The sequence below is a fragment of the Aulonocara stuartgranti genome (genome assembly GCF_965226115.1).
Source record: "Aulonocara stuartgranti genome assembly, chromosome: 8".
Lineage (NCBI taxonomy): Eukaryota > Metazoa > Chordata > Actinopteri > Cichliformes > Cichlidae > Aulonocara > Aulonocara stuartgranti.
Genome location: NC_138959.1, coordinates 22,520,832 through 22,545,313, shown reverse-complemented (window position 1 = coordinate 22,545,313; position 24,482 = coordinate 22,520,832). Strand labels below are relative to the sequence as shown.

Sequence of the window (24,482 nt, the reverse complement as noted above, 5' to 3'; positions counted from 1 at the left end):
GTAGCAAGCTTTGGCTGTGGCCTAGTATCCCAATAAAACTGTCCTGCCTTTTCATCCATTTTCTTAAATTAACCAGAATGGCCTTCAAACCTGATTTAAGTCCCAGACCATGTCCTGGTCGCAAAACACAAAGACACATCCCTCCTCTTTTTTCCCAAGCAGTAATCTGCTTACAGTTAACAAAACATCGCTATCCTTGTTGGTTATGTTTTTGTCCACTATCTTATCTTATTATAAGTTCTTGCTGCAGTGCATGTAACCATAGCCACTGTCGTAGTGCAAAAGTTTTCATTTGTCTTTCTGGCACCCATTTAAAGTTTGTTTTGTGGTTAATCCAGAACAAACAGTTCACAGCCTCCAAGTGGTTTTTGTCTGTCTGTTATACTCCTGTCTTTGTTGCTGTGCTGCAAGCAAGCAGTATTTATTTGTGTAGGACTTTAGGAATACTAGAGTCACAAAGTGCTGTACAAAACACATGACAGTTTAGTTCAGCAGACAAAAACTAGGATTAAAAGCACTGCAGCATTGAAAGAAAGGGCACGAAAAAGTTAAAGTAAGGAAAAGTGGAATTAAAGTAGATACAAAATGAGAAGAAAAGTTAAGAAAGAAGACAAAATAACAGGCAGTGGTGCAAACGTGATTATTTTATGCACGTGAATCTACAATTTCAACACTGCTACATTTTTCGCACCATGATTGTCTGCCAGAGACTTCTGCAATGTTGGGGTTGGAGGTTTATTGATAGCTGACGCTTTATTATTATAGCCAACCATTGGAGCCAGTGTTGCAACTGTACTGAGCTCATCAGCTTGGTGTTTAGGGGGGACAGGAAAGTGAGGGCAGGAGAAAACTGGAGTATCCTGGGGGAGGGATAGAAGATGTGGAGGGGGTTATGGATAGAGGGAAAGTGTAAGAGTCTCTTTCTAAGAATAAACCTTCCTTCCCTGGAAGCCCCGTGTGGCATGGCATCTAATGGCGCATGGCACGGTCAGTCTGTATCAGTGTGTGTCTGTGTGTGCACGTTCCTTTATTGAAAGTGTTTTCCTGTGCGTTTGCTACTGAGACAAAATGAGTGCTGCCAGCTGCTGTACAGGCAAGACCATATAGATCGACTCGCCTAAGTGTGTTTAGGCGTGCGTGTTTATAATGCTAAATGTCAAATGGCAAGTTATTGCTTCTAGAGAGGAGTCGGTAGTGTTAGACTGATACTTTCAGACTTGGAGCATACACACTTGTAAAAACAACAGAGGGGAGCCGGGATCGCCAGCAAGAATTTGGAGCCAAAGAATGACATTTAGTTGCACAGGCTCTGACATTAATTCATGGCTCTTGCGGCGTTCCCGTCTAGGCGAGGATTCCTTGTCATAACACAGAGGCAGCACCGCAGCAGCAACAGCTATATCGTGAGCTAGACTGAGTACCAGTGATGTCACTTTGTTGGCGAGGTAGAACCGGTGCTGCTTGACTGAAGTAGCAAACACAACCCTAGCTAGAAATGCTTGGCAATCTTCAGTGGTTTGCACCACACTGTATACGCACACACACACACACACACAAATAGATACGTAGCCCTTCAGTAAGGATCGCTGGGACAACTTGAGCAGGAGCGTCAGCTGAATGTTTACATCAGTAGTGAAGTTACTTGGTATAACAACATACTGCTTCCTCTTCTGATACTGTTAATATCTTGGAAATAAAAGATAAACAATGAAATGGAAAGACATCATCCACTGTCACTTACTTACTTGCTTACAAGCTAAAAAAAAAATCATTACACACAAGTGTCTGCAGCCATTCTGGGTGTCTTTTTTCATGGGTGGTGTGTTTGTGTGATGTGATGGTTGACTAAATAGTTCAGGTCACTTCCCTAAATTGCTGTCGTGTTGCAACGAAGCCAACATGACAGTGATGAAATGCTGTGTACTTGTGATCTTGCAGGTGTCTATATGTAATTGTTAGTTTGTTATATTTGTGTCTTTGCTTTGTTTAAACGATAGCCCGCTCATTTCTAATTTATTATCCGGTTACAATGATGACGCCAGACTTTCTGGGCTCGTTAAAACTTTAAAAAAGTATCAGGATGAGGACTGTGCCACACAGCACTCAACAACTGACATTTTATTTGTTTAGAAATGTCAGACATAGTCCAACTCTTTCTGTCCAGCTTTGTGTTCCTTACAGTTCTCCCCCACCCCGCCTCTCCATTATGTAACAAGAGCTTCCTGTTTTGAAATGACGATGCAATCGGCCCATTTAAAAATGAAAAAGGAAAAAAAAGTAATTTAGATTCAAATCGGTGCTTTTATTTTTTCATTTCTTTTAATTTTTTCGTTAATTTCTTATAGCAGCATTATGCCTTAGTGTTCTGTCTCTCTCACTCTTTGATGGATGTTTGCTGCTTTTTCACACATCTGTGCTCAGAAACAGGAAGTCTGTATACACACACACCTTGTACCCGCCTCCTTTGTAACTTCAAAAAAAAAAGAAAAAGATGCATGCGAGGCAGGGAGACTGGAGAATGAACCGGTTGCCACAGAGTAAAGGTCCTCGTCGTGTCAGTCATATATGTTCCTTTATGTGCTTATTTATCTAAATATTGTGGATCTGTTGCTGATTGTAAGGCTTTACGGGCACAGAGCTTCACCGCTGCAGTTTCTTAATCTCGCCAGCCGTCACTGACTGTCTTCTCTTCTTTCTCCTCTTACCTCCTGTGTCTCCATGCAGTCCTCCAGCTCAAACTTCAGCAGAGACGCACACGAGAGGAGCTGGTCAGCCAAGGGATCATGCCACGTAAGTCTGCTGAGTGTGTTTTACTTGCTTTTTTGCTTTTTTTTAAGCTCATGAACCAAAGTATATATCGTCAATGTACGGTAGTCTGACTTTAAGTGTGCTTTTAGACTCTCAACTGATCACGTTTTACCCAAAGACAGCACTTCTTTATTGTCTGGAACAGACAGTATCATCTCGTTTTTAGAAACTCGAGCAGAAAACAGGAGCTTTGGCTGTGAGCTGAGGTCAAACTGCTAACCCTTTCCTGTTTCAGGATTACACACCAAATCTTAAACTGTCACACACTAACAAGGTCGCTACCTGATGCTAGACGCTAAACGATACTCACGTATTTTTTGGAATGTCGTTTAATTCACATCCCGCTGACACATTTTGGTTCTCAACAACAGAACCTGGATATGTTGGTAAATAGCGTCTGTCAGTCTGTGCCGTATATGCTGTCATATGATGGGTTGTATAGTGAAGGTCTGGAATGTCGTTTCTTGTTTTTTGCTGAAAATGTCGTCTCTTATCGGCATTATCAGTATGAGTATGTGTTCTGCAAGTGTCATATTTAGCTGTATCTTTGCACCACTTTGTATTATCAAATAGGGCAGCTTCCTCTTTATGTCTATCCACTTCCTGTTTCAGGGTTCCTCACATCACAAGAGTCAGAAATATAGTTTTAAAAGTTTCCCTCCGTTTCTGTGTAGAACCGAAAGCACTCTGCTTTTTCGTTTTTCCAAGAAGACTTTTGGTTTGAATTAAAAGTGTGCAAGCGAGTGTTCGCCCTCATACTGTAGACGTGGTAGCCAACATTCATTCTAACTGAGTAGATTTTCAAATGGAGACTAAATACCTGTTAGATTGCCCAATAGGCCTGTTCAGACATACAAACTTTGACAGATTATGCTAGCTGTGTGTTAAGAAGAGTATCAGGGAAACAAGTAACTGTGAATGGATGGTAACATGTGGCACACCTGTTGTCATATTTTGTTTTTGACAAAAGCAGATGAGATTGAAAAGATACACCATGCAAGCTGCTTTCAGCCTGCAGTGCTGCACATTCAGTTTACATAACAGTTTAAGGGTTAGATACATAAGAGTACCATAAAGTGATGACTGAGCGTTTGTTTTGGTGGGCAGCATGGAGCCTTCCAGTGAACCATTTAAGTAGTCTAGTAAATCGCTCTGTGTCCTCTTTTCTGCAACAGGCCCTGTGCCAGATTGTTGCAGATTTAGGATCAACATGTTTGGATTGACTATTTCGCTTTCCAGCTTCTCCTCTGTGGAGATTCCTAGGGGGAAAAAAAAGTATAGCTGTGGGTTTAAATGAGATTTTAGATTGCTCCTAAGTCGATGACTTTGTTGACTACAGAAATCCTCTTTTAAATTGTTTCTCCGAGATGCAGAAAGATGGGGCAAAGGTTGTTCAGGCATCAGGTCCGCTGTTGTGTTATAGTTCAGTAAAGATCATATGAACCGTTCTCTTCACTTCTCGCTTCATCTTCGATCGATTTTCACGGTAACTGTATCTTGTTGACAGGAACAAACTTTGCCAAGTAGTTCCACATTGCTCCACACCCTGAACACTTTCCAGCAAAGAAAAAATAGTCTTTATATTTCTTAATGACTCTGTAATTACTGTTATTTGCTGGATTTTTGAAACATAAAAAAAACAAAATCTGAAAATTTCACTTACAATGTCACCACATGGTTTGTTTTAGTCAACATAGAACCTTCAAAGGTGACATAAATGATCAGGGGTTTTCTGTCACTTCTCTAATTCTTACATTTAAATGTCCTTTGTGCTGTGTTTTCTGGTACTAAAAAAAGACTTTTATGTCTGAGTGCTGAGGCAGGGTCAGTTCCTCCTGTGGTATCAAATCCTCACACTGGTTTTGCAACTGAAGGTGGTGTGAATGAATAACTTTCCACTTTCAAACACTTTCGTGAGGTTCCTGAACACAGACATTGACTGTCCAGCTGTGAGCAAAAGTCAGTTAATCGTCATTTAAGAATGCCAACAAATATATACTTTTGTAGCATTAACATATTTTGTTGCTCCGCTGTATGAAAAACTGGGCTATGTGTGAAGAAACCACCAATGTTTTTATAATGAAACTGTAGCTAATGGGGTCAGGGAGGTTGTGGTGTTTCACAGGGGAAAGTTCTGAACAGTGTTATGTGCCCAGCTATAAGAATAGGCTTGAAAATGCTGTTTTTGAGCCGAATGTTTTCACTTCCTCCTGGCATGTTCAAATAACTGTTTAGTGTTTTCTTCCCCATGAAGTTTCGGTTTAAAAGTGCTTCAGGAGCAACATCGTGAAAGAAGAACTGTTGATCCAGTAGCTCGTTTTGGGAGTTTAATTTGCACCTAGTTCTATTGGTGTGTGCGTGTTTTGGTGTTTCGAATTCTTTTAATGTTTGAGTATATCCAGTTATAGGTTACATATGCAATGATCATTTACACATCATAAAAAACTACCGGTAGCTGCTTTGGGTCTTTTCTCTTTCTGTTTAAGCTGCTGATTGGCTGCCTCTTGCAAATAGAAGGTTTAAACTGCAGGGGTTACATGAGAAACTGGGACTGGTGGGGACGGCCGCACCAATAAGCACCAATGACAGAAGGGCTCACAGGCCAACAGACTCATTGTCCATTCTTTTATGCATTTGGTGAACATTTATTTTCCAATGAATGCCAGTAAGAGTCTGATATGATTAAAATAAAACCAGCCCAGCCTTCTCTTGCCAATACGCAAGGAAATATTGTTTTCATTGAACATCATATTGAAGCAATTAATCTGTGTTTAAGTAGTTTATGGGCCCGGTTTGTCCTTGTGGTGTTATTATTGTGATCCAGACCACTCGTTGGTCATATTACAACTGGTATTCTTTGAACGCCAGGGGTTGTGACACAAGGAATGCTTCTGACCCCCACCCATCATCTGTGGTGCACACACAGTTGACGCCCTGCTGTAGCCAGAATGTCCAATCTCAAACACCCTTGGCAGGGATTTCACCAACTCTTGACCAATCAGACGATCGCTGTCTTACATCATTATAACTGCCGCTGTCCTCTGAATATCCTTCCCCAAAAACGAAGCGGGCATCTCCCCTGTCCGTTTAGCTTTTCTAAAACCTCGACTTTATATTTGTGGTTAAAAAGAGTTTGATGTCTAGCGCTTTGGTTTTTGGATAGAAATGATCTTCTAGGCTCAAAAAAATCTGTGATGGGAGATGGACTGTAAAACTTTTTGTTTCCTTGCACTGGACCTTTCTGCAAACTGAATAATTATAAAAGTGTAAGATAAAATGCAAAATATATGACGCTCTGGACTCATTTTTCATGTTGACCACCTCTTTCACCTCAAAGGTAATACAGATTTTTTTTCTTTTTACACAATTTTAGCCAGCTGAAATTGCTTTTATGCATTTCCCTCTTACAAAAATACTGCATAGACGTTCACTCCCCCACCCCATACACTGGTCATGGCTGAGCAATGAAGTGATGAATCTAGACTTTCGCTGGGTGTGCTGCACTCTATTCATCAGTCTCTCTTCTGCTGCTCGCTCCTTTTTAAAGAGCCATTCCAGACTCTGTTCATCAAGAATTGATGTCCCTCAGCTACAGACCATCTACCAGACTTATTGCAGATAGTTTGACCTCTGAAATGCAGTTTCTTTAGACTTACCTTTCGTCATGGAAAAACTTAGAACGCACCACAATCTGCAGCACGTTTCTGTGTAAAATACCAATAAAAGTATAATGAAGCTGGGCTATATGTAACCTGTAATCTTTATAAGTGTTTGTATTCCCTTTTTAACACTGTGTAATTCTAAATAACAGATCAAGACAAAGCTGAAAGTGTCTAACGTCAGTTCAAAGTATGAGAAAGAACATTTGGAAACTTTGGAATACGTGGAAAACTCTTGCTGAATAATGAACAGTGTGTTCTCATTTAGGTTAATGAAACTGCTGAGTGAATGTTTGGTACAGTTTGCGCTCATGGTTTTAGTCATATTGTTCCATTAAATCAAGCTCATCTAAACTACTTCACTACCACTGACCACATCGCGACACTTCCTGCAGCTGCCTTGGTGTTTGAGTTGCAATGAGAATAAACGTAACACAACTGATGTGAAAAGCGTAGTAAAAGGCCGAGGAAACGCTGGCAGTAACGGTTTTCTCGGTGATAACCGAGGTGGATGTGCACCACACTCAGCAGCAGAGGCTGATCTGCCTACTGAGTTGTCATCAGAGTGTGTGGTTTAGAATAGCACTCCTGACCTTCTCTGCCAGAAGCCACTTCTGCTTTGAGTCTGTCTTTGACTGTAGCCGTACAGGTTCTCACATTTTTGCTTGCTGAAAGGAGCATCACGACTTCCTTCACAATCGGTCTGAACTGCATTAATCTTGGCTTTTTGTTTCTCCTCCTGTTCCCCCTCCCTCTCCATGCAGCACTGAAGAGCCCAGCAGCCTTTCACGAACAGCGGAGGAGTCTGGAGCGAGCAAGGGTGAGAGCCATAAGAACAATGAGTCTCCTGCAGTCTCAGTGGATTTTCTTCAGAGAGGCAAAAAACAAACAAAAAAAAAAACCACAAGAACCTAACAAATTGAAAGCTTGGACGCCACAGATACAGATTGGTTGTAGTTGGGTTATCGTACAGATAATCTCTGGTTAGTTGACGTTTGTGCAAAATTGTTGTGAGTTGCAGAGCCAGGAAATGATGAAAACAAGTGACATGGAAACAAAAGCATATATTAAACTGACAGAATAATATTTTATGGTGTTGTAGCAATTTGGAGTTCATGTGATTTTTGGCATCTTGTTTTCTTCCCAGACTGAGGACTACCTAAAGAGGAAGATCCGGAGTCGTCCTGAGCGCTCCGAGCTGGTCAGGATGCACATTCTGGAGGGTGCGTGTTTTTTTTTAATTTGTTTTTTTAATCAGCAAGTGCCAGTGTTGTCAAAAAGTCACATTTTAAGCTTTGTAAAATACCTAGACAAAAACAGAACCAAATCTTTATGAAGAGGTTAATGTATAGTTCCTCCTTCATATTTCTGCTTGAAGCAATTCCGTGTTCTTTGAGGGTATTGCTTCTGCATCTTAAAACTCGGTAGCTCGATTCAGGCGCTGTGAAAACTCTTTTATAAAATGTGTTTCGGCATGTTGTCTTCATGAGGCAAGGTGCTTATCTTCACATTTTCACATTCATTTTAATATATGTTTTTGCGGTTTAAAGTGTTATGTTTGTTATGATTTTTTTTAAGCAGCTGGTTTGACTGTTGGTTTAGTTTCTTTTAAATTAGGTTGAAGTCAAACCGAGGAAGTGTTAAAATAGGCTAAAACCTGCTGTAACGTATTGAACAGATTCACAGAGGATTATATGTGTGTGAATCACTTGATAAATAAATGCACATGTATCCATAACGGCCTGCTGTGCCCTCTGCAGAGACGTCGGCAGAGCCGTCTCTGCAGGCTAAGCAGCTGCAGCTGAAGAGAGCACGACTGGCCGACGACCTCAATGACAAAATCTCTCACAGACCGGGTCCCATTGAGCTGGTCCACAAGAACATCCTGTCTGTTAACTGCCATCTGCAGCACTCACTCCCAGGTAATAACACACACCTCATCAGCGTTCAGCTGTACTCGTCTCACTCCAGGGACCCGCTCGGGAAAAGAAAATGTCTTCATTGATGGCCTTGCTCTTTCTTTCAAATGTAATCACAAGTTTAAGTCGTTGGGAAGGTTTGATTGCACCTGCGATCAACTTCGTCAACGTTATCGTCGTTTCACCTGTGTTTCATCTGCTGCACTTCCCGTGTGTCAGAACGTGCACCCGCAGTTAAACTGAGAGCAGGAAAAGGAAAAGCTGGGGTGACCTTAAATGACAGTAAAGCACAGTAACGACTCACACTGAGTCGTGTGAAAACGAGTGAAAATAAACGAGCATTGTATAAAAGTCTCTCTCTGAGGAATAATCACTGGCGCAGGATTGGTGCTCGTTATCAGTAGATGCTTAAAGTCCCGAAATACACAAGTTTTACAAATAAATGACTGAAAAAATAAATCTTATCTCACGATAACGATCGTACTGTATGCATTTATTTATGTCTGCATGCAGGCTAGCATCTCCTTAACGAGTAGGCCCACACAACATCGTCACACGTACAGCGATCATTAAGATCTGTATTTTATTTTTTTAAACTGTTCATTCTTTATATGTCTTTATTATTTCATCATCTTGCTGGTAATACAATGTTACAATCTCTGTAAAAATTTGAACCTCTGATGAAACTTTGTCGGACTCGCCTGGAAAAATGAAATGAAGAATTTGAAAAGGTGCCGCAGGCTATTGTTTAAAAGAAAAATTGGGCAATCTTGTATATTTATGACACTTGGTTCAGAGATTTACACACATACACACACACACAGACTTTTGCACAACGTTGCACAACACTCACAAGCGTACCTGCAGGAATTAGCAAGACTTGTAAATACAGGACAGTGGACAGGTTATGGTGAATTCAGGCTGAGCCTCAGGCATGTGATGAATACAAGTTCAAACACGTCCCCTTCCACTGTTCGCGGTGCTATTGTACCTGTGTTTTGGTGTGCAGTTGCGCCACCTCTACAATTTGATTTCCGTTCAGACTGAACACCTGAGCAGTTACACCATTCACGTATTTACAGTAAGGTGAGTGTGTAAACAAAACAAGCAGCTCTGAAACAGAAGTGACTCAGAAGCTTTGTTTGGACACGGCACTGTTTTGAAACATGAGACACGGCACGCGGTGTTGTAACTTCTCTAAAATTGCTTAGTGCCGATTGCTAAAGAGCGGTGACTAACTTTAGAGAAACTTTATTTGAGTGTTAAAATTGCAGGGGAAGCTGGGAATTAAGCTGTCCTTTCCTGTGTTTCCCAGCGGCTCTGGAAATTCCAGACAACGCCAACCCCTTTCGCACCGCTGAACCGCTACACCAGAAGACGCCACCATTAAATAGCGGTTTCATTAAATGTGTGAACGTTTGTGCACTGTCACAGATTCTCCAAAGGGAAACGGAGGAGAGAGCTCATCTTTGGACGAAGACAGCAGTGATGCTCTGTCACCTGACCAGCTAACCAATCAGGACTCTCCCCTGAGCGCTGTCCCTCAGGTCTCCCCCTCAGACGTGCTCACCCAGAACGGAGACCTCTCCCCCACACAGGTATTACTGAGGTGGAACAGAAAGAACTGGACAGAGCAGTTAGTGAAACAAAAGCAAGTGTTTTTCAGCAGGATCATGCAATTAACCACAGTGATATCATCTCACCAGTTTCTCACACAGCCTCCTGCTCCACCTCCACCACCACCTCCGCCGCCCCCTCCCTTGTTGAATGGGTCCGCTTCGTCCCCTCTACCTAAAACGGTGACCTCTGGATCATCCCGCCATTCTGCTGGACAGGTCAAGGTGTGCCGATCGCTCAAACTTCCTGTTGATTTTCGTGATTTAAAAATAATTCTGACCGTAATCTCTATTTATGGGAACGCTGTAGCTCACCAAAACCCCCTCCTCATCTCTTCATTTCCTCCCCCCCCCCTATTTCTCATGGTTCTCTGACTGCAGTCTCAGGCCAAGACGAGTTCAGACCGCCCTCCACAGAGACCTAAGAAAGCAAAGGACAGCAAACCAAAGGTCAGAGGTCTTTGTTTTGCTTTCATTTTAACTCGCACACCGGCACATGATTTATGGCTAATTTTAAATTACGACCAGTCACTGGTAAAGGCTGTTTTTTGATGACATCTTGTCTGCAGTAAAGATTTTAAGACTTCAAATTGTGTTTGTCTGGCTTGCTGCTCCCACAGCTGAGCGACAAATATTAAAAGTTACTCCTTAGATTTGAAAGAGCCAATAAAAGTCTTCTTTGTGGTTTTTGCGTCGTCTCTATTAAATCATAGAGCAGGGGCTTCTCTCTAACCTCAGTGCTTTTTTCTGACATTTTACAATCATACTGAGGAGAATTGCTTGTAAAAGAGGAAGAGATACCATTTTATGAAGCCACAGTGGCCTCAGCACATCAGAAATATATACTTGCTTTTCTTAACTGGAAGTGCGTTAGCTTTTACTTCAGTTAAGTTTTTATTAGTATGCATCGTTTGACCTACATGTACAGAATGCCCATGCATCTCACACGTGTCTGTCTCTTAAACATTCCCTCCTGCCGCGTGAAGGTGAAGAAGCTGAAGTACCATCAGTACATCCCCCCCGACCAGAAGGCTGACAAGGAGCGTCCGCCTCAGATGGATTCATCGTATGCGAAGCTGCTCCAGCAGCAGCAGCTCTTCCTGCAGCTGCAGATTCTCAGTCAGCAGCAGCAGCACTACAACTACCACACCATCCTGCCCGCCCCTCCCAAGTGAGTGTCGAACCACTTTTGCGTATGTGTGCGTATGGTTTGGAAGCGAGGATGAGTAATTGCTGTGGGTTTTTGCCGAGAGTCAACAAGTTCAACACCCTTATTTTTTTTTCCTGCATTAAGCTAGTAGTTGCAGTGTAGCTTTACAGTTTGTATTTTTTTCCTTTTTACTTTGAGTATACTTTACAGTTAATATAAAACTTTCATGTTTCATTTTAAAATTCTAGAAAACTTATTTAGAAATTCACAAGTTTCATCTTTAGAGCTGATCTCTCATCATAATTTCCCCCGTGGTCTGCCAGAGAAAAACAACATGCTCGATAATCTTTATTACCGTACAACTTTGTTGTTTGTCTTCCTTCAGGCCACAAACGGAGCAGCCTCCCACAACCAACTCTGGCCCTTCCCCCTCCCGTACCGTTCACACAACAACCACCACAGCTTCCTCGAGTCAAACGGGGACGGCCCGTCACAGCCAAACCGCAGTGGGAGGAGCCAAACCAGCTACTCTGCCAGCCAACCTGGATGAGTTCAAAGTAATTAACTCAGGACCCAAAAACAAACTTATGAGATCATTACTGCACACAGTGCTGTGGCTCATTTTGTTGGGTAATTCAAATCAAAGATCTAAGTTTGTGCTCAGCAAAACGGCCCCAAACGAAAACATCATTGATCCTGCCCATTCTAAAATAGAGCTCTGATTTTGGTCCTTTCTCAAAGGGAAATCTGTGAAAGTCTGCAGCAGTCTAAGCTGTAAGGATTAGATCTTTGCAGACACCCCTCATATGGTGGTGGACTCTACAGACGTGTAGATGTTCTTATACTTTCTTCATGTATTGTTTGTGCTTTGTCATAACTGCAAAGCCAAATTAAGAAAGATAGTTAAACTCACTCGGCCAGAGAATAAAAGACGTGATCATTAGACAGTTATTGTGGCGCACTGAGCCACAAGCCAACAAAGTTATCTTTTAAGGCTCCTTCTTTACCCCTTGAAACCTTACTAGGAGTAAGTAACCCTTGAAACTCTTCTCTGCCCTGAGTGCTTTCTATCATATTTCAAGCCTGCTTGTAGAACAAAATCACCTGGTTTGCATTCAAAGTTAGTGAGTGTCATCTCTGTCTGTGCGGGAAAAAGCTGGAAACTATTCAGATGGTAATCAAATCACGTCTTTGTTGATATTTACTGAGGTGTCAAAACTCATTATTAAGGGTACAAGGGAGATGTCTTTTTGGGTGAAAGAGTTGAGCTCTTTATCTTTGCTTTTACTCCTGATTTGCATGCAGTTCTGTGTGTGTGAATGGTTTACACACACTCATTAGTGTTTTGGCTTTAAAATAATGTGTCATCTTATTTGGGTGTCATTTTAAAGAGTCACTTGTCTGAATTTGTCCGAGGCGACCTTTTACATGGCTTTTTTTATCAGTACATCACCACCTACGCACCCTTTAAAGGTCCAGCTGTATAAAGTTCCTTTGAGCTGAGCGTTTTAAATTTGAGTCTATTCTCACTTTGAGTCAGTGTTTGTTTTATGAATACCACTTTTGTTTCCATCTTCCAGGTTGCTGAGCTGAAACAAGAACTGAAATTGCGGGGTTTGACCGTCTCAGGCACCAAGAATGATCTAATTGAGAGGCTCCGTAACTACCAAGAACAAAATGGGGGAACCGCAACTGTTTCAAAGAATGGCATTTTGCAGTCCGGCTTGCAGGGCACGACCTCAGCTGCTAGCACCACCACATCTTCTCCCACCACAACTTCCACCTCTGACCACCAGTCAGTAGAGGGTGGGTTTAAGTTGTCTCTGTCCTCACTGGCTCAGGCGGTTCCAGGGCGGGTGATGCGGTTTGGCAGCACCAGCTCGAGCCCTCCGGTGTCGCCGACTCCGTCAGAGAGGTCGTTAGCTGGAATGAGTCCAGATGAGACCAGCTGCAATGGAGACATGTTTGGAGAAATGGTGAAATTTATGTTTCATTTGTTATTGTTAGAAGCACTTTGTCATTTTTGTGTCTACCCAGACATTTTCCTAACATCCTCTCCTTTTTTTAATGTGTGTGTCCTTCAGGTGAGCTCTCCGCTGACCCAGCTCACCTTGCACCCCTCTCCTCAGCACCCAGCAAATGTCTCTCCACTCGCAGTCAAAGATGAGATCCAGAGCTCTTGCAGTCTGTCCAGGTCCTCACCTGCATCTGTCCAAACCCCCGAGCCCGGAGCAGCCATGGACACGTCATCTATGGATAAAGACCAGATGCTCCAGGAGAAGGACAAACAGATCGAGGAGCTCACCAGGATGCTGAGGCAAAAGCAGAGGCTGGTGGAGACTCTCAGGTCCCAGCTGGAGCAAGGCAAGATGGCAGGTGGGATAGTGGTCAAGAGGGAAGGAAGCGATAAGAGCAAAACATCCCCAGAGGTTAAGCTCCAAACGCTAATAAAAGCCTCAGCCATTCAGCCCCCTACGCTCCCTAATGGCATCGTGTTGAAGGTCAAAAAGGAGGTAGAGCCAGAGGAAGGAATGGAGGGAGTAACAGAGGAGGCTCTGTCAAAGAAGCAGGTCCTGACGATGCAGTATTCCCAGGAGACTCTGCTCAGGCTGCAGCAGATTCAGCAGCTGCAGCTCCAACAGTCTGATCAACAAAAACGGCAACCACAACCGAAACAGCAACAAAGTCAGGCGCAGCCGACGAAGGCCGCAGAACCCAAACCGAATCCTCAAAAACAGCATCACCAAAAGAAAGAGGCTCAACTCCTGATCCACCAGCAGCAGCAGCTGCAGCAGCTCATCTTCCAGCAGACCCAACAGAAACAGCTCCAGGCTCAGCAGAAGATAACGCAGCAGAAACTGGCCCAGCAGAAGCAAGTACAGCAAAACCAGCTCAAGCAAACCCAAGGGCAGCAGCAGGCTCAGCAGAAGAACCAGGTTCAGCTAAAGCAGGTTCAGCTGCAGATCCAAAACCAGACGGTGACAAGTCAGAAACCCGCACTGAGCCAAACTCATCAGAGGAAGCAGCTGAAAGCTCAGCACAGGCAGCAGCAGAAACAGCAGACATCAGCAGCCTCAACACAACAGGTAATACTGTGAACTTCAAAGACTGAAAGCACACACGCTGCAGTCTTTACGATGAGTATATAGCATATAATAAAATGCTAACGCAACTTTTCTGTTTCCAGGTGACTCCAGTCATCATCAAGCAACAGAATGGCACACCAGTGCACACTCAGGCCATCTCATTAGACCTCCTTAAGGCCAACGGCACACCTACACTGGTGACAGACACCAACGGGAACCACTACCTAATCGCTCTCACCAGTCACACCACAGATGGACAGAATGGAGTGTCCTCATTGGCCAAAACCAACGGACGCATCACACTGCAGGTACAGGGAACATGGTTTTCTGATGATAATGGTAATAATGCTAAGTGTTTCCCTCTAAATTAGACTATTTGTACATTATACAAAAATAATGAATATATACTGTGTAGCAAATAATTCGTTGCACCTTCAGTCAGTATTTTGAACAGCAGCAAGTAAACTTAGCCCTACAATTACTCTGCAGCCTTTGTGCGTTTGTTGTAGTGGCATGTGTAACCGTTCTCCACCTGCTGTGGGTTTTCTTAAGATTTCTTGTCTTAGCTCGTAGAGCTTCCTGAGCAGAACAAGAGCTACTGTCACCAGCTGTAGCCTACAACAGCAGTGTCTTTTTGACGATGTTAGTTCAGTTCTGTCAAAACTCTGAGTGAGTCGCTCATCACACATTGCTTTGAAGCTGACAGCTGGTCACTAGGGTATATTTACTAATTTAGGAAGTTTATCTTATGTCGCCGGTGGGGGTTTTCTTGTTTTGTTTTCTTTTGTCCCCACCCATCGTCACCTGAAGTTGCCAAATGTCATTGACTTACTGTAGTATTTCAACCTTTACTGTCCATGGATGAAAAAATTATAAAATAAAAAATACACTTCAGTAGGATAGGGTTAGTCTTGCATGTACTGTTTATATATGGGAAGCGCGTAATATTAAATGGTTTGACAGAATATGAATGTTTGCGTACTTGTAACGTTTCAGAGATTGAATTCAACTCCAAGTAAACTGCCCAGCACCGACAGCCAATCAAAATGTCAGGCAGAGGCCGAGCCTGTGAGCCAACCAAGCAAAAAGGTACAGCAAAAACTCTTTCTCAGTAAAACATGTAAGCATGGTGTAGATTGTAACTTTCCCAACATTTTTACTTAACTTTTTTCTTCATTTCATTTGTATTGTTGTAAGGTCTTAACCTTAGAGTATATAAAGCGCCCTCAGCCAACTGTTACTGTGGGTTGGCGCTATGTAAATACACGTTGAATTGATCTCTGTTTACTAATTTAGTCCTGAAGACAACAATAGCAACAGATTCCTACCACAAGGTGTCGCCACTGAGACACTGTAAAATCATCCAAGTTAGATTGTGGACTAACAAAGGTTAAAAAACAGCATCTTATCCCAGAATAAGACTTGCATGATTAACATATGCAAGTGTGCCTTCCGTTCTAAACGTGCCACTCTTTGCCCGTAGGGACAAAAAGCGGGGCTGCACTTAGACGCCAAAGGTGATCCACAACCCAGCCAGCCCGTCACCGCTCCACCCAACCTGCAGCCTTTCTTTGACGACATTTCAGACAATGAAAGCCAAAACAACTTAATGTCATCTCTCAAGGTAACGCCAGCAGCAGCACCTCCTCCTTCTCCTCCTCCTCTCCCTCCTCTGCTTCCAGGCAGAGTTACCTTCAGCATGTCATCTCTAATGGTGGTCCTGCTCTCTCCACATGTTCATTAAATTTGTCTTCTTGTTTCTTCTCTCTTCTCATTTCATCACTTCATGGCACCATGCTGACAGAGACAGGAGGCGTGTCCGCCTTACGACCGGCACACGCTGTTCACCCCTCCCTCTCCTAAACCCAACACCTCCCTTTCTTCTCAGCGCTTCAGAGTATGTCCTCCAGCATGTCTTGTCTTTCCATCTGCCTTGCAGTATTGATCTTTCTCCCTGTCTCGACTCCTTTTTTCCATCTTCTCACTTTTTTGGTCTCTAATGTTTTTGCAGAGGAGTGGCAGTGGTGTTGGGTTTGTTAGGACGTAGTGGTAGACTAGATCAGTGTCATCCTATCAGACCCAATTATCTAAAAGAAATCGCCCCTGCAACATTCCAGTGAAGAACACCTGCTGCTGTTTTTTGTGTTAAATAACTACATGATACCTCACTGTTGGCTACATGATGGCTAATGAATACTGTGTTTCTGTTCGACAGCCAGAGAATGGCCTGAACAGCCAGCAGATGGACGACCTATTTGACATCCTGCTCAAAAGTGGAGGTAATGATGAGATCTCAGTTTAATGTGAGAGAGACATCACAGGTCGGTACGTCTTGATGACCTTTATTTCTCTGTCCTCCCCCAGAAATCCCCGGCTTCAAGGCCAACCCGGACCCTTCCCTCCCCCCTCTCCACTCTGACCCACCTTCTCCATCCACTGCCCCATCCCCCCTCCACCTGTCTCCTCCCACCCCCACAGAGGCCTTCATCTCCCCGGAGTCTACGGTGGGAGGGCCCTGCTCAGGCAGCGGGCGTCTGGAGGACTTCTTGGAGAGCACGACGGGCACCCCACTGCTGGGCATAGAGTCCGACGGCGGCCTGGCGCTGATCGACGACCTCCACAGCCAGATGCTGAGCACGCCCAGCATCCTGGACCACCCCCCCTCCCCCATGGACACGTCCGACCTGGGCTTCTCCCCGCATTCTGCGGGGCTGGACTTTGGCGACCCCAACCTGGATAGCATGGACTGGTTGGACATGGTAGGGAGCGCAAGTGGAGGTAGCGAGGGCAATAGAGGAGAGCGAGGAGGTGGAGACGGAGGGACGAGTTTAGCTCCGTTGGCGCCAGACACTCCGCAAAGCGTGTTCTCAGCCGACTTTCTGGACAATACGGACCTGCAGCTGCACTGGTAGCCACGTCTGTAGCACCTCACGCAGACGCACACAGATGAACACATGGTCGCTCACACTGTGTACAGGCTCCGTCTTTATTTCATTCACATACTCTATGCTGTCTCTACCACTGCGGGGGGTGTCTGGCACATGCACGCGCGCACACACACACTCTCACACATTTACTCAGTTTGTCTTGTCTTTCACTGGCTGTTGCTGTATGCAAGGTGAGGTGGTGTTAAATTCATTGAAATTACTTGGTGGACCTGAAGTGGACTTGTAAAGATTTTAACTCTACAGGGAACCAAAACGGATAAAATCCCATTTCCCGTGTCCTGACCTGCATTAAAGCCAGGTTTAAGTAAACCAGCCGAAAGTTGCAGGTCGCTTTCAACCCATTTCAACCCTCAGTAAACAGCTGGACAGATCAGAGGCGAGAAGGGACTGTCTGTGATGTTTTCCTGGGCTCCTAGAGATAGCAGTGTGTGTCAGTGCCTCCTAAACTTTGCACTTATGCTGAATCTGATTGGTTTAAAGGGTGGGTGTTTAGGACAACAGCTGAGTGAAAGCCACCTAATGTTACAATGGTCAGCTGAGCCACTGATTGTTTTTGTTTTTTTTAAAAAAGAAAAAAGGCAGCTGCTTGTGGCCTCACCATGCCAACCTAAACCCCACCCACACTAGTCAAAGATACAACCTTCATTGGTTGAGAGTTGCTGTTGAAATGAACCTTATCAGTGGCAACAGTTTGAATTGAAGCCTCATTGGAGGTTGCGTATAATTGGTAACATTATGGTAGACCACTATGTATTGCTGTATATCGGGTGTATATTACAATTTGTCCATATGACTATTTTTCTTTGCTGGTTGCTTTAGAGTCAAGCTAGCCGGCTGGGGGACAGAGGGGGAGGGCGGGGCTTCCAAGAGAACTTGGACCTTGTCATTTTTTTAAAGAAAAAAAAGATTAAAAAAATAAACATACCATTTAAAAAAAAACTCTAAAGATGTGTTTCTTTTTCCTTTTGATTTTTCACATTAACAGATACATCTCAGCTTTGTGATTTAAGTAAGCCTGGTAATGAAATTAAAGCCACAAGAGGGCGATGTTGCTCAAAGAATAAAGAAAGCAGCTTCCATCTGGAACAGGAGGGTATTTTCCAGAAGTTTGCTTACCCTTGTATTTTTTATTTTTCGTAGTGCTAAACAAGACCTGAGCACATTTACCAGTTCTTTGTTTGGTGCTGAAAGCCACGTTCAACTGGATTTTTTTTGTGTGCTAGTTGTCACAAATTTCAAGCTGCATTTCCCCCACAGCTGCTTCTGAATGAAAACACACCCCTGCCTAAACGGATCAACAACTAGGCTTCTCTCAACCACCTGAAAAGTTTACTTTTGATCATCTCAGGCAATTTATTTTGAAGGAACACTATAGATCATTTCTGTGGGACAGTCGGCAGGTTTTTGAATCTTTAAATATGTTTCAGAGTACATGAGAAAAGCCCAGCATCAGCTGTTTAATTTCAACTGTGGCATGTATGGATCTGCAAAAAGTAATGGTGTAAAATTATTGGCATTAATAAAAAGCCACTAGATTACAGTGTAATTTTGACAAATACGTTTTGTCACTTATACAAATACCCTGGGTCAGACTGTAACAGGTGTTTTAAACTGTACTATATATAAAAAATACATAAAATATTGTATTATGATAGAAAATATATAATACTGCTAAGGCGCTCTATATAATGTGCCTCATTCACCCATTCATGCAAGCACTTTTTTCCACATGTATGCACTTTCTGTCAAAAAATATACCGATGGATGCATCAGAGAGCAACTAGGAGTTAGTATCTTGATCAAGGATATTTGGGAGTCTGGAGCATCCATAAGTTGAACCTTCATCACTTCTTCTTTCTTTTCTCTTTAACTTCTGCCTCTAACGTCCAGTTTGACTCACTCACTATGAGGGGATCCTTGTCAATGACGCTGATGAGCTCTTGGGAGCTCTCGTCCTCTCTCACACACACAGGAACTGCAACACATGCAGATAAACAATGCACAAGATCCAAGCATGAGCCAGCTCAGTGTGCTCTTACAAATTCCTTTCACACTCACACATACACAGGTTGCCGCAGCTCCCCAGAGCAGCATCAGTACCATCTCTCTCTCACCCATATACAGACAGAGCAGATAAAAGTCCCGAGGCCATGCCTCTAATTAGCTACAGTGAGCTCTAAAGGGCTACAGCACCACAAGGACTAAAGATCTCCTCTGTATCCCACATCCCTCTGACAGGAGCCTGCCACCCCGCAGCCAGCCGTCACACAGGATTTTTAGTCACACATTCTCAGAAAGCCTTTTACCACCAAATTATCATAGCTGGTTCTGACATGCCCAAAACTAAACTTTCACTTTTTAAATAGTTTCAGCACAGGCTTTATTAGGTACACCTGTTCAACTGCTCCTTAGCATAAATATCTAGTTAGCCGATCACGTGACGGAAACTACAGTATACATGTAGACATGATCAAGAATACGATGACCCGCTGAAGTTTAAGTGAGCTTAAATGTAGCATGGTTGCTAGTGTCACATGTGCTGATATACTGCCCCACATAAAAACATCTCTATGGTTTACAGACATTTGTCTGAAAAAGAGAAAATGTCCAGTGAGTGCTCTGGGACAAAACGCCTTGTTGATGCCAGAGATCAGACAAGAACGGCCAGACTTCTTCAAGCTGATAAGAACACTTGTTACAACCAAGATATGCAGAAGAGCATCTCTGAAAGCGCAGCACATCAACCATCAAAGGACGTGAGCAGCAGATGACCCCACTAGGTGCCACCTAGTGGCAGCTATAAAAAGAAAACTAAGAACATAACGGTGAGTTCACAGCACTCAAACAACCTCTACAGTCACCACATGTCAGTCCATTAGAGCAGCATTTTCACGTGTTGGAACAGGAAATTTTACACGATGAACGCGAAAGCTGACAAATCTGCAGCAACTGTGCGATGCTATCATGCAAATATAGACAGAAATCTCTGGAATGTTTCTAGAACCTTGTTTAATCTGTGCCATGAAGAATTAAGGCAGTTCTGATGGTAAAAGGGGGGCTAACCTGATGCTTGCATAGGGTATATACTTGCATAGACAGTATATTTGGAGTCTATAACTGACCCCCCGTTATACAGTTGATGAAATTATGTACTGGGAAAACAGCACTTTGCAAAATCACAGTATCACAGAATGGATGTCTGTGTTTCTGTGTGGTGGTGTCACCAGAACAAGGATTTTATTTTCCAGGCGCTTCATGATGATGATGACTTAACATGAAGATTGCCTCTGAAGCGTCCCAGTGCTGCTTCATTACATCACGCTGAGCCACAAAATTACAGAAAACCAAATCACAACACACGTAATGTTGAACCGATCGTGTGTTTCAAACACTTTTTTTTTTTCATTTTTTCATTGTTCCTTTGTCTTCACTTGTTTTCGTGTGAAGCTGGATGATGTGAGAGGAGCAGTCAGGTTTGGGTGGATCCTGCTGCGACTGCAGAGCCTTTGATAGCAGAAGATGTGAGGGCTGACATTTGGGTGGGCAGGGGGAGACGGAGAGGGGATCAGTGAGGAAAATGGGAGGCAGAAAGGTGCTGAGAGAATAGACACACTGTTTTGCTCTACACCTGCTCGTCTGAAGGAAAACGGAGCGTGGAGGCACAAACGACAAGAGAGTGACGCGGTCACAGAGAATGGTTTGCAAACGTTTCAAACTAAAGTCTTCTTTTTGCTGCTTGATATTATTGCTAGCTACACCACAGTATAAAAAAGCCAAAATATAAATAAATGAATAAAATATCTATTTGATCTCTGGCTTTCTTCCACAACTTGTATCCTATCCTCACCCCCCCAACCAGTCGGAGCTGATGGATGCCCCTCTGTGAGCCTGGTTCTGCTGGAGGTTTCTTCCTGTGAAAAGGGAGTTCTTCCTCCCCACTGCCAAGTGCTCACTCAAAGGTCGTGTGATTGTTGGGGTTTTCTCTTTATTATGTAGGGTCTCTACCTTACAATTTAAAGCGCCTTAAGGTGACTGCTGTTGTGATTTGGCGCTATATAAATAAAACTGAATTAAATTGAATGGATGACAACCTTTTTCAGTGAAGGTCTTGCTTATTTCAGCAAGACAATCCCAAACCTCATCCTTCGTCTGTCATACATGTAGTGCTGAGTCCAAATCTGCCCCTCCCTAAAAAAATAAGAAAGAAAAAGGAGGTTATTGTGTATTACCTGAAAAAAAAAAAAAGATGCTGGAAGATATAACATCTACAGGACAAACTGGCAGTGTTGAGGGAGGCAAAAACTTCTCTAATTCTCAGAGAAAATGTAATCTGACATGATGAATTTAGCAGGATCTGACTGCGCTTTGGGAGGGACAGCTGGGCTCACGGTCCACTGGACATCATATAATCGAGGTCGGTGTCTTTTAACATAACCTTGGGACAGCTAAACTGTGTGAGGCAGAGTTATGTAATGCACTCACGATGGCCTGGTTTCGATGTTTTTGTCGAACTCCACAGATGTTGGTTTTTACCTCAAAGCATGAATATGAAGGCACGGCCCTCCGCTTTCTCCATCATCGGACCGTCATTAGTATGGACCACAATTGACACAATTGACTTTTCTTTCTTTTTTTAAAAAAAAGAAAAGCTTGATATTATAGTCCCGAGAAGCACAGTCACTCCACATCAGAACAACACATGCATATATCACAGGTGTCAAATCCATCTAATATTATATTTCTGTTTTTTAATCACAAACATCAGATCACTGTTTGTTTCAGTGATCTGATGCAGGATCAGTGAATAATGCTCAATGGACATGATGAAAGGGCAATATGAAAGCAAGCTTATTACAATGGAAGCATCAATTAATTGACTGGTTGAGCCCAAACAGTCCTAAGCTCTCAGTTTAATTGGAGGGAAGCGCTCGTTCAGATGCTTGGTGAGAGCGAGATTGCAGAGAAGTAATCAGATTGTACTCGGAGTCACTGGCATTCATTAATACAGTGATGTCAGAGGGATGTTGGGTACAGTAGATAACACAGTGTGAGAAAGTAGACAAGATCACCGATCCGTCAGGCAAGGATTCTGTGATGTTTTTGCATCAGAAATCTCACCACAGCAGGTTTTCAGTTTTCTGTTGTGCAAACTGAAGCCTCAGTTTTCTGTTCTTTCCTGACAGCGGTGACTCCTGATGTGCTCTTCTGCTGCTGTTGCCCATCTACTTTAAGGTGCTTGATTCAAAGTCACGCTAATCACTTTCTTCAGCACGTTATCATGACCATGTTAACATGTTTTTAGAGCTTTGTTGTCCTGACAGAGAGTTATAAAGTGGCCACTGCAGTAATTTATGCTTGGTGATATGGCTTTTTCTGGGAGCTACTCAGCTTTCCAAAGGCATACACCACTGGTCAAAAGTTTGAAAACAACCCAGTTTTTTATCAGAAGTTATGCTTTTAATGTCTCATTGCACTCTGAAATGAAAGCATAGTACAAATACTTAGTAATGGCTTTCTTGCTGCAACTCATCCTGTCAAACCTGTAGCTTGAAGTCTTCTCTTCAGAGTTGAAACTGGGACTTGTTTACTACAAACACTATTAAGCTGTTGTCATGTGAACAGCCTCTCTTCCATTGCCTTTTTCTCACCAATTTTGTAGCAACACACAGTACAGCACTGTTTAGCTGATGCTCACGAGGATATGGTACCACAATGTGTTCCAACACTGCTTTTATGCAGACAGAGGGGGTTCAAGAAAAGTTTGGAACACCTGTAGGAATTAGTAGCACCAGGTTTCAAGGCTTGATCAACCTCCATTGCTGCAGAACAGCTTTAAATTATAATTCTGAAATGTACATTATTTTTCAGTTTGGAGTAACCTTAACTTTTTTTAACCTCTGGCAGTTCACCATCACTTCAAGCTAATGGCAATAGGTCAAAAATGTGAAAACCGCACAAAATGGAGAAGTTGTTGCACAGACAACAGCAACCATGTACTGACTGTGGGAGCTTAAAGGGCGCAACCCTATGCCCCTCCCATTCAGTCACTAATTCACCATCACATCAACAAAGACCAGCAGCTGGATCATCACACAAACTCAACTTTTGAGTTTGTACTTCTGTGCAATAAACTGCAAAATGTATTAAAATGACAAAGATCTGAATCCTACTATCTGTTGCTTTGGACAGACCTGGAGCACATGGAGTCTCTTTTTTGGATCAAAGTAGTGACGATTGATTAAACAAATACTGTAAAACCAACTAACTAATTACCAGCTACGAATGTGTGTAAAATCTAATTCTAAATCCAGCTTTTCAAAAGAAACTGTTCTGTGTATTGGTGGCCTGGGAGTGATACATGCAGCGCAATGACATTCAACCTGAACATCCCAGAGAGGCTCCGGGTGATTAACTGAGAAAAGTGTGTGTGTGTGTGTGTGGGGAAACAGAGCGAAGTGTGAGATGTAAATGAGAAGGATGTGCAGATATAGATCTAAATAAAAACAAGGAGCTGCAGTGAGGAGAAAAAGAGAGCAGAGCCAGAAAAAATAATAAGGGAAGAGCCAGTGGTGACCCCAGAGAGGAGAGAGGAGCTACAGTGCTGTTGTTCAGTGTGATTAACTCCAGAGAAAGCAGCCTGCTGGAGGACTTACTGAAATAGCGAGTCCTTATTAGAGTCAACTACGGCAGCTGCCACTCACCTGCTGCAGTTTAGCATTGCAGATCCACATGACATGACAGTAGCTCACAGCGCCTATGGGAAGCCTGGTGCACTGATTGAACACAGGTAAATGGAAAGGTGACCATGTTTATGTTTAGAATATTGATCTGTCTAAATTCATCTTCTTTTACATCATTGCTGAGAAAAAAACAACAACACTTTTCTGACAAGCCTGTTTTGCCATTTAAGCTGCACTGCACATGGTGAACCACCAAACATGCAGAAAGATGGCCTTTTTTTTTTTTTTAGCAGAGTCTACGGCTACGTTCACACTGAAGGTCTTAATGCTCAATTCCGATTTTTTGATCAAATCCGATTTTTTTGTCTGCTCGCTCACACTACAGATAAAATGCGACAGCAAACGCGCTCTAGTGTGAACGCTCAAAGCGGCCCGCATGAGCAAAAGAAGACGTCACACACAACGCGCTCTGTTTAGACCCAGAGCAAACAGTATTGTTTGACTGATGGCCCTTAATATAAAGACTTCGGACTTTACGTTTCCCAATTTTTGCTTTATTTTGTTATTTACACAATAATGTAGATAACCTAATAATTATCCTTATTGCTGTTTTAGA

At 43.0% G+C, this 24,482-nt stretch overlaps 1 protein-coding gene across 7 annotated transcripts in view; it reads left to right on the top strand.

Annotated features, from left to right (window-relative positions):
- The window catches only part of mrtfab (myocardin related transcription factor Ab), a 39,176-nt gene extending 21,633 nt beyond the window's left edge, over nucleotides 1-17,543 (top strand). For 4 of the 7 annotated variants that reach the window (XM_082543861.1, XM_082543862.1, XM_082543866.1 and 1 more), the window contains 17 exons: nucleotides 2,725-2,790; nucleotides 7,232-7,287; nucleotides 7,615-7,690; nucleotides 8,228-8,389; nucleotides 9,821-9,984; nucleotides 10,093-10,227; nucleotides 10,384-10,452; nucleotides 10,989-11,173; nucleotides 11,538-11,709; nucleotides 12,733-13,128; nucleotides 13,237-14,238; nucleotides 14,340-14,546; nucleotides 15,235-15,327; nucleotides 15,722-15,862; nucleotides 16,043-16,135; nucleotides 16,454-16,517; nucleotides 16,603-17,543. In XM_082543861.1, the coding sequence (XP_082399987.1) occupies nucleotides 2,725-2,790; nucleotides 7,232-7,287; nucleotides 7,615-7,690; nucleotides 8,228-8,389; nucleotides 9,821-9,984; nucleotides 10,093-10,227; nucleotides 10,384-10,452; nucleotides 10,989-11,173; nucleotides 11,538-11,709; nucleotides 12,733-13,128; nucleotides 13,237-14,238; nucleotides 14,340-14,546; nucleotides 15,235-15,327; nucleotides 15,722-15,862; nucleotides 16,043-16,135; nucleotides 16,454-16,517; nucleotides 16,603-17,150 (3,629 nt within the window). In that variant the 3' untranslated portion in view covers nucleotides 17,151-17,543. Of the gene's footprint in view, nucleotides 1-2,490; nucleotides 2,617-2,724; nucleotides 2,791-7,231; nucleotides 7,288-7,614; nucleotides 7,691-8,227; nucleotides 8,390-9,820; nucleotides 9,985-10,092; nucleotides 10,228-10,383; nucleotides 10,453-10,988; nucleotides 11,174-11,537; nucleotides 11,710-12,732; nucleotides 13,129-13,236; nucleotides 14,239-14,339; nucleotides 14,547-15,234; nucleotides 15,328-15,721; nucleotides 15,863-16,042; nucleotides 16,136-16,453; nucleotides 16,518-16,602 lie in introns of those variants that run through there. The other 3 variants (XM_082543865.1, XM_082543867.1, XM_082543864.1) reach the window with 3 other exon arrangements.
- Nucleotides 17,544-24,482: the final 6,939 nt, after the last annotated feature.